Below are 13,784 nucleotides of genomic sequence, written 5' to 3'. Positions count from 1 at the left end.
GATTTGGCCCAGGTGGTGTCGGCGGCGGCGGGATCTCCTTCCCGGGGCAGGGGGTTGGCTGCGGTCCGGCGACCTGGTGGCGGTTGCCGGTGGCCGGCGTGGTGGTGGCGCTACTGATTGGCGGCGGGGTGGCCGGCGGCGTGCCAGTGCGGCCTCCCTGCATCCTGTACGGTGAAGCGGAAGGGCGGCTCGGATGGGGGGCGGCGACGCCGATGACATGCTTTCTGCAGCGCGACGGCGGGAGCTTTACGGGCATTTCAGGGCCTAGCCGGGCCTGGTTTGCTCCTACTGTTCCGTCCGGTCGGCTACCGTCGTTGAAGTTGGAGGTCAGACCTTCCAGCATGCCGGCGGTGCTACTGCCCCTAGTCCCGGCTCTTCTTCTTCGTGGTGCAGGACCCACTTCTCGGCGCCGTGGTGAGACAACGTGGGTGGGGGTGGCTTCATGACCATGCTTGCGCAGGGTGGTGGGTGGTATGGTGGAGTGCTCCGGAGCGCGCGGGGTGATGGTTGGAATCGGGAGAAATTCCTGTCGACCTGTCCGACACCGACGCAGTGGCGTTTGAGGGTGCCGCCGGACTTGAGGGCTCGGGTGCTACCCTTCCTTTATCCTCGTCGTGTACCGGGGGAAACCCTTGGCAGTAGCGACGTCATCATCGCATCCCTTCTTGGAGGTGTTGATTGGTACCGGCTCTTCGGAGTCTAGGAGCTTGGTGGGAGATCTCCAGTGGGCGCAGCGGTCACGAGGCCTCTTCATTTTTGTTGATCCGCCGTTGTTGGCATTTAATTCTTTTGTATTTTCTCCCTTTTCTTTTCGGCGTGATTGTGCTGCTTCCGCCCCAGCACTTACGTTGGCTGTATCGGGTGTTTTCTAAGCCTGTTTCGAGACAGCGAAGGTGAGTCTTGAGATTTGGTTAGGTGAATGGCTTCTGTCCTTGGCTTAAGATCTCTGCGTACACAAGGCTGTAAGATTTTGCATCTTTAACCTGAAATGAATGGATCGTCACACGATTTTCCTTAAGAATGTTTCAGAACTGAATCAGAGTATATCAGAATAAATCAGTGAAACAGAAATGAAATTATGTCTATCAAGAGGCGTGCTAAATTATCATCAATCTTAACTCCAATCACAGATAGAGCTACCCAACTGTACACTGAACTTGTGCTTCGCTCCCAATATTATCCGAAACTCATACTCCCTCCGTTCTGATTTTACTCGTCGTGGTTTTAGTTCAAATTTGAACTAAAACCACGACGAGTAAATCGGAACGGAGGGAGTACTATTTTAGTATCCATCTCTTCTGGATTTCCGCCCCTAACATAAATTTTCTGGCAGGACAAGACCCGAATTGTAATAATATATTTTCCCCTCCAATATTACTGGAAGAGTTTAAGTATCCTCAATGTGCAGAGCTAGACCTCATCTATGGACCGCTCCACATACCTTTGCTTTCCCATAGAAGACGTGCTCCATCATTTCAGATGATTGATTACTGCGCGCGTGTATGTGCAGTAATAGATAGATTCAGCACCTGGTGAGCGTGTCTTTTTGTTTTGTTTGAAATTCTGGGCCAATGTATGAAAAATAACAAACTCATTTACATTGTGTGAAGTGTGAAGAAACCTTAATTAGTAGGCTGCATTCAGATAATACAGCTTGGTAGAACAGCACTTACAATGTTTTTGATGCGGGCAAGTCTGGTTCGCACAATAGCATCAATTCACTGTTGTCGAAATTTTGGTAGCATCTGGGGACAAGTGAGTTGCTGTATACACTGGCAAAGTCCTGATGCTCGTTTGGGACGAGTGAAAGCAGAGCATCTGGCATTCTTAAAGCAGAGCATCTCTCTGCTGAACTGATTTGGGACTGATCCCCGAGGAGCTGCTTCGAGGCGTTGGTGTTCGTTCGACCTATACACATTGGGAGCACGTGGTGATTCTTGATTTTTGTCCAGGTGCCATGTCAATGTCACCAGACTGACAGAACCTCGAGTCACTCTGCTTATCCTGGGGGGTGCTTTGCTGAAACAGAGACCCTTATATCATATATCTGCTGTTACATGTTTGCTTGTGAAACAGGGAGCGCCTGCTTTCAGCACTGTTTCACTACCATATGAAGCTGCCCTCACATTTTTCAGTTCGTTTTCTTTTACAGGCTCTTGCTTTCTTGGATGTTCTAACTGTGTGGGTACGCATGAGACTGAAGACCAAAATGCCGTGTCCTGAAGAGGTTTGGTGCTCCAGGAAACAGCCGAGGACAAAGGCCTCCAAACATGGTTGGTGTCTTGTCGGAGATAAGGAATGATTTGCTTGCTTGATATTGCTTGTGTAGCCACTTGATATGGCCGGTAGTTGCTTCCATGGGATGGATTTTGTTTTTCTCACATGCATGGTATGGCTAAGAACTAGACCGCAAAATCAAAGTTTGCACCACTTCAAAGCATGTATTAATTCTTCATGTATTTCGTACGTGTTTGCGAATGTATATTCTTCTGTACCAGTAATAGGTAGCTACATTCGGATTGAATTTCTAGGCTGGATCGATGTGAATTTGTTAATAGAGACGAATTGTATTTGGGATGGAGATCAGCAGGTAACCATTGAAGCTTGTCTGTTGTTACAACTTTTTGGTGAAATGTCTAGGTGTCTTCTAACATAATCCCTGTTGGTGTCCAGAATCCCCTTTCTAGATGACTAGTGAAAGCAGAGCATCTCTCTGTTGAGCTGGTTTGGGACTGAGGCCCGAGGAGCTGATTTGAGGTGCTGGTTGTTGATTTATGTTCGTGTGCCATGTCAATGTCACCAGAATGACTTAATCTCAAGCAACCTGTTGATCCTTGTATCTGCTTCGCTGAAACAGAGACCCTTGCATTATATCTGCTTTGCTTGGTTGCTTGTGGGACAGAGAGCGCCCACTTTCAGCATTGTTTCATATATATGTTTTTCTGTTGATTTTCTTTTGCAAACTCGTGCATTTTTGGAGGAGATTGAAGACCACAAATGTCTGCTGCTTCTCATTCGGTTTTCCCCTGGAAAAACAAAGTTTGAGTGTTGTTTTTAATATCAATAGCTGAAGATTTCCCGTTGAAACATGTTTAACAGCTGAAGATTACAGGCGTTGGTGTCGACAACGCAACGATACAATGCAGTTTGTGACTACCATTCCTTATTGCCTTCATTTCCTGGGCGCAAAGATCACCATTTGTTCTGACATGAAACGGACTCCAGACATAAAACAAACACTTCTTTTCTTCTTAATTTCACCTCTGCTTCTTGGACATCATGTAACCACCAACGACGCAGGCACAGGCACACACGAAGGACTTGAACTGGTAAGCCGTGAGCATCTCCCCCTTCACTCGCAAACCCACCTCGGTGAGCAAGGTCGAGTCGGTACAGTTTGCCCAACCAAACGAAATGTTAGCTCAAATGGCACCTTCAAATTAACATGAACAAGCCTACACACACTGATGGTGAACACAGCCTTTTAAGTTTTAACAGGTCTTACCTCTTGATATATATCTTACAAAAAGGTCTGTTCGCATATTAGCCACCAGGAACCATTTTTTTTGCTATGCTGATGAATTATTACTCTCTGGGAATAGATAGTACAGAGCAAACTGAACAATACCAAGAAGTTAGAGTGACGTTACAGGGTTGTGCACTTTTCTTCAGCTTGAATAATCCAACATAACCTATACATACACTTCATTTTCTATAGTACAAACATACACAAATATCAATACAGTACAGTGCAGACGTGCAGCCAAGGCCCCTTTAGAGCTACAAATAGAGGCATGGTGCAAACATACAAATAGCATTTAGATCCAAACTCGCTTTCACAGGAGTTGGGCACTCCATGATACACAGTCTTCAGTTTTCTCCATCATGTTAGCCCACCTAACAGCCACTTGCACAAAAACTATGTCGTATATCATATCAATAAACTGGAGAAGGAAGAGCAAAGTAACAGGTTGTAGAAGGAAACAGGAGATTCGGAAACTAGTACAAGCTGAAGGGGGCAAGAAGTGACTCCACACAGTACCCAAAACAAATCAGCCCCTGTGCTGAAGAGGATGAACGAACAGTTGGAGCCGTGTGCGTAATAAAGGAATCGTTGCCGGAACTGAGGTTTGGTTCTTTAGGGGCAGATGGTTGTCACAGAAACAGTCGAGGACAAAAAACTCCAAACGTGGGTAGCACTTTAAAGCATGTATTCTTCATATGCTCTGTGCGTGTTTGCGACTTTACTGAACGTATTGTAGTGTTTGATAGAATCAGTTTGAGAAGTCATGTATACACCAAAAGCTATTTTGGATGTGTGATAATGATACCAGAAGCTAAGTTCCTCTCCCCTTCAAGCTTGGGAAGTTAGTGAGCTCTACTGTGATCAGGCTTATTAATACTATGTAGGTGTGGCGATGCATAATCCGCTTTGTGCATGACTAGTAAAAGCAGAGCATCTCTCTGTCGAGCTGATTCGGGACTGAGGCCCAAGGAGCTGATTCGAGGCGTTGGTGTTCTTTTGATCTATACACTTTGGGAGTGTCTGGTGGTTCCTGATTTATGTCCATGTGCCATGTCAATGTCACCAGAATGACCGAAACTCAAGCAGTCTGTTGGCCATGGAGGGTGCTTTGCTGAAACAGAGTGCTTACAACCGAAGATTTCCCCCTGGAAACAAGTTTAATAGCTGAAGATTACGGACATTAGTGTTGGCTATGGGATACGATGCGGTTTGTGACTGCTCACGCTTGTTTCTTTGTTCTAAATGTCTATCATGCACACCAGTGAATTTTATACTACATACACTTGTTATTCTGTACTGGTTTTAGTTCCTGGGCGCAGAAAATTCTGATTTTTCTGAATGAAACAGTCTGTAGACATGATAAAACATACACTTATTTTCTTCTTTCACTTTAACCTTCTAGGCATCCTGTAACCACGAAAGGTCGCACTCAAAGTCAAAGGGCTAAAGAGTAACCTCCTCCGAGGGCTTGGACTGGTCGGCCTTGAGCTTCTCACTTTGCTGGCAACGCAGCCTCGGTGTGAATGGTTGAGTCGATACAGTTTGCGTATGAAACATCAGCTCAAATAAAAAGACATCATGAAAAACATCAGCTCAAATGAAAGCTTCAGAGTTACATGAATAAGGCTACAAGCACTGGTGGTGAACAGAGCTTTCTTCCTCTTGCGTCCTAAGATGATCATTCAAACAAATATGTTCTCATATTAACCAACAGGTGCCTTTTTCTTTGCTATGCAAATGTACAAAGCAAACCGAACAACATGAAAAGGTAAGAGTGCAGAATATACATACACTCCCTGTTTGTCAAAGTATAGACAAACAAATACCAATACAATACAGTACAAACGTCCAGCCAAGGCTCATTTAGAGCTAAAAATAGAGATAAGGTGCAAACATACAAATAACAATACAAAACAGTACATACGTCCAGGCTAATTTAGAGCTACAAATAGGGATATGGTGCAAACATACAAATAATATTTAGATACAAACAATTTAATTGCTGCAGAATTGGGCACTTCATGGGGCACTGTCTTGAGTTTTCTCCATCACGTGAGCCCACCTTATAGCCACTTGCACATAAACCATTTCATATATCATATCAATAAACCGGAAGAACGCATCCCTCCAGGTTCTCTTCATTAACATGGTGCAGAAAACTGTCCACAGACCCACCACAAATCCAATGCTCATGGCAATGTAAAGGGATGGCATATCATTCATATCTCCGAGGCCACTTTGCTCTGCATTATGTGATGAGCAGTTCCTGCCGACAGGATCTCCACAAAGGCCGGGGTTGCCGATGTAGATATACATCTGGCTATCGAGAGCTTGTAGCTGTTGTCCGGATGGTATTGCACCGGACAGATTGTTGTATGACAAGTTCAAGTAGCTCAGATAAGTTAAAGCTGACAAACTTGATGGTATTGCACCAGAAAACTCGTTGAGGGATAGATCGAGTGAGTCCAACTGCCTTAAATCACCAATGTGGTATGGGATTGCTCCTGTGAGTTCATTATTTGACAAGTTCAGGTTGGTAAGCCCAATGAGTAGAGTTATCTCCTCCGGAACATGTCCTGTCAAACTATTACTTGACAAGTCAAGAATCACTAGTAGCTTGTAGATTGCAAAGGTATAGTCACGCTTTTGGTCCTTCGTGTTTACTGGGATGCTCTCTTCAAAAATGTAATCCTCTGTGTCCTCCGACACCACTGTCATCATTGCCTTCAGGTTTGACAAAGACCGTGGTATGCTTCCTGATATGTTGTTGTATGCTATGTCCAAATAATGAAGACTGTCAAGGGAAGTGAGATTCTTAGGAATATGACCGCTGAACATATTTGATCTCGCTCTTAATATTTTCAGATGCGGCATTTTTTCTGGCAACCATTCTGGCAATCCTCCAAATAACCTATTGTAAGAAAGATCAAGGAACATTAACCTTGACGACCTTTGAAGAAATTTAGGGAATTCACCAGTGAGACTGTTGTTATTCAGGGATAAGCTTAGCATGTCAAAACCAAATTGATTTGTAGAGTTTGCATCAGATTTCTTCCAGCACTGCATAATATCTCCAGTAAGATGGTTTCCTGATAGGTCCAACCTATTCAGTCTAGTCAACTGGCATATAGATGACGGGATGGTGCCTGTAAGTTGATTATTTGCAAGCAACAACTCTCCGAGTAGTGGAGCATTCAGCTCTGATGGCAATGACCCAGAGAAAGAGTTTGAAGAGAGGTTTAGTTTTGATATATTTATAGGTAACTGTGGAACTTGTCCGGTAAACTTATTGGACCCAAGATATATGTGGTCAGCTGACATGTGTTGTAGATCTCCCGGTAATGAGCCATGCAATTTGTTTCCTGATGCTTTCAAGAATGAAGCTCGGGAAAATGTCACCCAAAACCAATCAGGAATAACATCATCTAGATTTGCATTACTGAGAACAAGAACATCAATGTCAGATTGCCATCTAAGCCACTCTGGAAAACTAGGGCCCAGTTGGCATGAAGCGAAATGTGCGACCTTCAATCTAAATGGAGGAACCCATTTTTGTTTGATAACTAATCTCAAAGAGTTGTAAGACAAGTCCAGGTGCTCTAAATTCAATAGGCCCGCGAAATGCTCCTCTGTGAGCACACTACAGAATTTATTATAGCTGAGGTCCAGCATTTTTAAATTACCGAGTGCTCCCACTTCTACAGGTAGAGGGTCAGTTAACATGTTTTGAGATGCTTGAAGAACAGCGAGACTGGTCATGTTCCCAATCCAAATGGGTAGATTCCCGGTCATATTGGCACCCTGCACTGACAATTCTTGCAATGTATTCCATGTGCACTTTGGCAATCGCTCCATGAACTCCGCTATGCTCGAACCAGTATTGATACCGCTGAACCTCATTATTGTCAAATTACACAAATTTTCTAATTTGTTTGGTATCAGACCCACAAGATTGTTCCAGCTAAAGTCTATGACTTGAAGGGACGTCATGTTTGCCAAATTACTAGGAATGGCGCCTTCCAAGCCGGACCATTGGAGGTAAAGCTCCTTAAGGCTTGTCAGATTCCAAAACCATGCGTGCTCGAGTGAATCAGTATCAAATTTATTATCAGACATATCAAGTATCTCGACATGTGTGAGGTTGGAATGTGACATGCTAGCAGATACCGGAAGATTGAGTTGACAGGAGCTCAAGCGAAGCACTTTAAGAGAAGGAAGCATGTTCACCGTCTGAAGCCAATCCTTGGCAGAACTAAGATCCACAAAGCTCATGTCGAGATGGCTCAAAGAAGAGAGACGTGGCAACCATGCAAGGTTCACTGAGTATAAAAAATTCAAACTGACATCTAGATATTGCAACTTTGAGAGATTGCCAAGTTGGGAAGGTATTGTTCCAGTGAATCCAACATTTGAGAGGTTGAGATACCTTAGGTTCTTGAGAGAAGCCAAGAACACAGGCATGCTTGTGTGGTTAAAGTAATTCCAGCTCAGATCAAGATACCTCAGGTGTTGTAAAGTAGCCAAAGAAGAGCTCATCTCCCCTGCTGACAAGCTCAACCATCTGCTTTGATGGCCGTGCATGTCGATGCCGCCGAGGCTGACCTTGATGATATGGCCAGTTCTGTTGCTGCAACGGACTCCCCTCCATCGACAACAGTCGTCGCCCTGCCATGATGACAGACGACCATCAGGATCCAGGACGCTTGCCTTGACGGACAGAAGCGCATCTCGCTCGCCGCTGATGCAGGCTCCTGATGCAGTCGCTTGACCATGGGAAGCGGATGCTGCTTGGAAGATGAATAGGCAAAGGAGCAGTGCAGTTCCTCGGATGAGGACTGCAAGCTTAATCATGTTGGTCAGAAATGGCAGATGGATATGAGACAGAGCAACTTCTCTCTTATTCATGTTCCACCACAAGTCCCCAGCTGCAATATAGGAGTATCGTCTTGTCATGCATACTTTTCCTGTAGTCAAGTTGTAGCAAGAATTTGTTAATTGGGACAGTCAACAATGACAGGCTGGGGTTGGAATTTCTACCCAAGATTCGGTCATTAGCTTGGACCATGGATTATTTTTCAGTTCTCCGTTGGAGATAAAAGGAGTGAACTAGTTTGGACGCTCGGGAAAAAGCAATCAGACACCATTGTGTCACGTCTAAAAAATTAAAAGAAATTTCAGAAATCTCCATGGTTCCTTAAGAGTGAACAGAAATTAATTGCCAGTTAGTTCTTCAGCACTCGCACCTTCATTTTCTTCAGAGTGAACAGAAATGGTGCACACAGGCATGCAAAAAACTGCTCCGTAATTTCTCTCATAATACGTGCTAAGAAGCAGAAACTGCAAGGAGACGGTAGGAGGGGACCTTGTTGGCGTCGAAGCAGGAGTCAACGGAGGCGTCTTCGGTCGGGGTCGTCGTGGAGGTGCGCGTCCATCCCCACCACCAGCGACCGCGACACCGCCTGCAGGTCGAACGTAGCTCACTAGTCTAGCGCACCCTAACTCTCCCAGTTCGCGGCAGCGAGGCGTGGAGTTTGACGGCGGCAGAGAGGTGGGTGGGAGTGGGAGAAGAGACAGGCGGAGCGCGGCCAGACCACGGCGGCATCCCTGTCATCCACAAACTGGGCCAGCATTTTAGATGGCCAGATGGGCCAGGCAGTCATCACGTCGACCACCTGCCCGATTTATTTTTTACCCCTCAAATTTTTATTTATTTTTTTGCTAATGTAAGGTTTGCATTGCACCCTATTACAAGATGTGTTTAAACGATCCCTAAAAAAAGATGCTTCAAACGAACCGGAATCACATGGGACATGGGAGAAGAGATAAAAAAACACCGACAAAATGCGCAAAAGGGGATAAATGAGAGGGATCACTCCGAGGAGATGGACGTCCTCGAGTATAGTAGCAGTCGCAAAGAAACTTCCAGCAGGCTTTGGTGTTTCGTCCCATTAGAGAGCGGCTTCTTGATCATGGGACGTCTATACTATTTTCCTTTTCGTTAGTTGATCTTAGCTAGGGCCTGTAACGAACACTAGATTCTGGTAAACCAATTCGGGGAGGAAACTCTCTTTTAAAAAATGAGCAATGTGGAGTCTTCCTTTTTTCTATGTATGTTGTTACCATTATTGTCAGCTTCTGACACAAGAGTAAGACTTGACACAGTCCGCATCTATGGATGCACGATGCAAAAGATTCTTTCAATTAGCTGGACTCCTCCATTTGACATTCATTGGTTGCACCTGTCAATGATGGGTTTACGCTCCGCGCCTTTGTTGCAAGGCATACATTTCACAAATGTGCTCTTCAGGGTAAAACCCCAAGATCCTGCATTCAACACCCGGATCGGGCTATAGCGGTGCTTGGGCGGTGTTCCTTTTCTGGTGACGTTGCTTTCGGAGAACCTTGCATGTGGTTCGTCTATTGTCCAGGGCATTGGTGGTGGTGTAGTTGTTTAGTTGTGTGAGTCTTTTTGGTTTTTACGCTTTCTGTTTTATCTTAACTATGTGCGTCCTCAATATCTCAACTAATTTTTAATATTGTGTAGTTGCATAGGCTGAATGTAATTAATATCATCTTGATATTATGATTTTTTGAAAAAGCTGGACTGCTCTGTCTATCAGCTAGGTGTTGTTTTACAGTGCTGCCAAATGCCGATTATATATCACAGCTTCAACTTATTAGTCAAGCGACCTTGTTGTCTCTAGTGTGGTACTTGTATATGATATACTCTACGTATTGTCAGCAAGATGCGTCATTGCATTTTATAGTAGTAAACATGTTGCAGATGGTGACAAAATTAAGCCCATCTGACGACGTCCGATGGGGATGGCCTGGACAATAACACTTTTATTCTTTTTCTTGAGAGTTGGGACAATAATGTTTGCTCTACACTTCAACAGGATGAGTAGCGACCACGTCTCTAGTATAGTACTCCAGAAAAGCATTTAGAAAAGCTACGTTCTCTACTATAGTAGCCCACTTGATCAGATTGGAATCAAAATACTAGAAAATCTTTTAGGCACGTAAAAATGTTCTCTAGTGGCCGGCTGCAAGTGGGGTTTTAACATAATATTGTTGCCAGCTGCAAGTGTGCGTAGAGTTAATATTGCAAGCCAATCGCTGTCTCTATTAAGCAAATATGTGCTCCAGGCGGCGATACATATGCAACCGTATATGCCTACATGCCATCCGAGACGCACAGTATATGCCAACTGAGGTGCCATAATTTGAATGAATTATGAATAAGCAAAGAAAGATTTTAGATCGGAAAAACAAAAAGAAATGCCAATCAAAGCGACCGGCGAGAGATAGAAAAAACCGAATCTAAGGATGGAGAAAAGCCCGGATCAAAGGATCGAGATAAAGTACGGACGGCGCGGTCCCCGGCGGCGGTCATGGAGGCCGACCGCTCCAAGGGTGGCACGCAGGGCGAAAGCGGTGGCAGGCGGCTATGGTTTGGACCGATTAGGCTAATATCATGTTAGAAGGGAATAAATAACTAGATTGGCAAAATATGATGGGTGTTATAATGAACCTCTCGGGCGGTTCATATAGTGTACAAGGTTTGGAGGACAAGAAGCCTCTCCTAAAAATAAGACAGAAAATAATTATAAATCATAGTCTAAAAAACAGCAGTTGGCTTGAAGACATTGTGCTTACTGATAATAAGCTGACGGGGACCATTCCTGATGAGATGGGAATTTTCCCATCTCTTGTTTACTTAGGCCTTGATGGAAATATGCTATCAGGTGGAATCCCAGAAACCATGTACAAATACAATCAGTATTCTCTCCAATATTTATACTTATATTCTAATATGTTTGGGAAAACAGTGCCATTGAACTTTGGTGACACCCTCTTGAATCTTAAACATCTCTGTTTGGATAATGACAATTTTGAAGGTCATCTCCCTGCTTCACTAGGCAATATATCAGGGCTAAGACTGTTAAACGTGTCGTCCAACAATTTCATTGGTCAAGTTCCAGGTTCTTTTGGTAATCTTGTACTGTTAGAATACCTAATCCTTCAGCGAAACAATTTTTGGGGCTTCCTCCCAACAGAGCTTGGCGGCTTAAAGCAGCTCACCCATCTGGATCTGTCTGATAATAATCTGCAAGGTGGTGTGCCATGACACGGAATATTTGTTGAGAATAACAGTTTTGTCTCACTTGGAGGCAACATGGACTTATTTTTTGGAGGAACACTGGATCTGCTCCCATGTCCCGCCATCTCTCGGAGAGAAGAACACAGTATGTATTACCTGATGATTGGACTACTCATTACAATACTTGGTTTCATGTCACTCATATTGTTTGGCCTATTTTATGCTCACGAAGATGTAAGAGTAAACCTATCACTCTTTTTTTGGGGGTGCCGTGTGTAATTCACGGGGTTGGGACCTTCCGAACCTTCACTTTGCCAGTAAATACTGCGGTGAGATCGTGGCTCTCAGTGCTCAACAATCAGCAAAACTGATTAAAAGGGGAGTTTCACAAAAACCATGCCGGCCGATTGCCAACCACTTCATTGTATTGTTTACAAGCTAAGCTAGGCACGTCTTGATCTTGTCATGCTAACTTTTTTCCGATACTAAACTTATGGCAAAATTTATAATGACTTTTTGTTGAAAAGGAGGGTCATCCCCGGCCTGCATGCATCAGACCGATGCATGCAACCATATTATTAAGCAAAAGTACCAAAATGTCTGCAGTTCGGTACAAACTCACATGGAGCTAAAAAGAAAAGAAAATCAAATAAAAGTTGACACAACCAGCGAAAATAGGTCAAGATGACTAAACACCTAGATTATTATTGGATTGCCATCCAAACAGGTTGTAAATACCCCGTGGTACCATCTCCAACCGGGTACACCCAATAGCCAAAACCTTCATGGCTTCCGCAAGAGTGAGTAACGACCATGTACAAATCCATGTAGTGGCCCTGTAAATAACCTGCAAAAAATTTATATGAGTTTGTCTGTTAAAAATCATATCATTTCTGCAGTTCCATATAGCACAAAGTAATGCGCATAATCTTGTCTGAATATGTCCCACACTGTTTGGCTCCACTCCATTTAGCCACGTTCAAAATAACATGTTAATCCTATTTGGAGAGTTAACATTAAAGGCTACATGAATCGAATACCAAAAAAGTTTGGCAAGAGGACAATCGAGAAAGGCGTGTTTAATAGTTTCATCCTGATCACAAAAGCAACCATCTGTTACTACCCTCCCATCTTCGCTTTGCCAAGTTATCTTTAGGACGAATCATCTCCTTGTGAACAAACCACATGAAATTTTTGATTCTTAAAGGTACTTTAATCTTCCAAATATGTAATGATTTCGCAATTGGACCTGAATCAATTAAGTCTAGATACATAGATTTCACCGAGAAAATTCCATTCGCAGATAGTTTCCAGTGAATCGAATCTGGCTCATCAGAGAGATGAATGTCTGTCAGCCTCCACATGAGATGTAGCCACGCGTCCCATCGGTCTCCTACTAAGGACCTCCTTAACTGGATGTTTAGAGGAACAAATTGTAATATTGTAGCAAAATAAGCATCCTTATGACGTTCAATATTATAAAGATACGGATATTGTGTGGCTAAAGGCGTTTCCCCTAACCATGTATCCTCTCAAAATCTAATCGAATTACCATTCCCAATGATGAATTCAGTCGTATAAAAAAGGCTGCTTTCGTTCTCATTAACCCCTTCCAGAAAGGTGAACCATTCGGTCTTGCGGTAACCTGGGCCAAGGTCTTAAATTGTAGGCACTTATTACACAAAATCTGAACCCACGTACCTTCGGTCTAAACCGAAAGCCTGTACAACCATTTACTGAGCAGACATATATTCTTTACCTCTAAATTCTCAATCTCGAGCCCACCCTGGCCCTTCGGTCTACAAATAATATCCCACTTGGTGAGCCTGTATTTTGTCTTTTTTCATCGCATTGCTAGAAACATCATGATCGATAGAAGTCTAACCTTTTTCGTACCCCTACAGATACTTCAAAGAAAGACAATAGGAACATAGGCATACTTGTGAGTACTGAGTTTCTCAGTACCAGCCGGCCACCATAAGAAATAAGCTTACCCTTCCAGCAGCTTAGTTCTTTCTTTCAAATTTATCTTCAATACACTTCCACTCCTTATTGGATAGCTTGCGATGATGAATTGGTATGCCAAATAAGTAAATGGTAGTGAACCCAGTTCACAACCGAACAATTGTCTATAAGCATCATGTTCATCTTTGA

General features: G+C 43.7%; 1 protein-coding gene across 1 annotated transcript; it reads right to left on the bottom strand.

The window, feature by feature from the left end:
- Nucleotides 1-5,324: 5,324 nt before the first annotated feature.
- On the bottom strand, nucleotides 5,325-9,042 carry LOC119324876 (receptor-like protein EIX2). Its single transcript, XM_037598644.1, has 2 exons — nucleotides 8,889-9,042; nucleotides 5,325-8,490 (listed from the first exon to the last, which is right to left on the bottom strand). The coding sequence occupies exon 2, from the start codon at nucleotides 8,477-8,479 to the stop codon at nucleotides 5,546-5,548; it is 2,934 nt and encodes a 977-aa protein (XP_037454541.1). The 5' UTR covers nucleotides 8,480-8,490; nucleotides 8,889-9,042; the 3' UTR covers nucleotides 5,325-5,545.
- Nucleotides 9,043-13,784: the final 4,742 nt, after the last annotated feature.

The sequence above is a fragment of the Triticum dicoccoides genome, chromosome 6B (genome assembly GCF_002162155.2).
Source record: "Triticum dicoccoides isolate Atlit2015 ecotype Zavitan chromosome 6B, WEW_v2.0, whole genome shotgun sequence".
In the NCBI taxonomy this organism is placed as follows: Eukaryota; Viridiplantae; Streptophyta; class Magnoliopsida; order Poales; family Poaceae; genus Triticum; species Triticum dicoccoides.
This window is presented reverse-complemented; position numbering and strand designations above follow the sequence as displayed.

What these genes read in the sequence shown, in the direction of transcription:
- LOC119324876 (XM_037598644.1), bottom strand. Translation starts at nt 8,479, where the DNA reads ATGACAAGACGATACTCCTATATTGCAGCTGGGGACTTGTGGTGGAAC.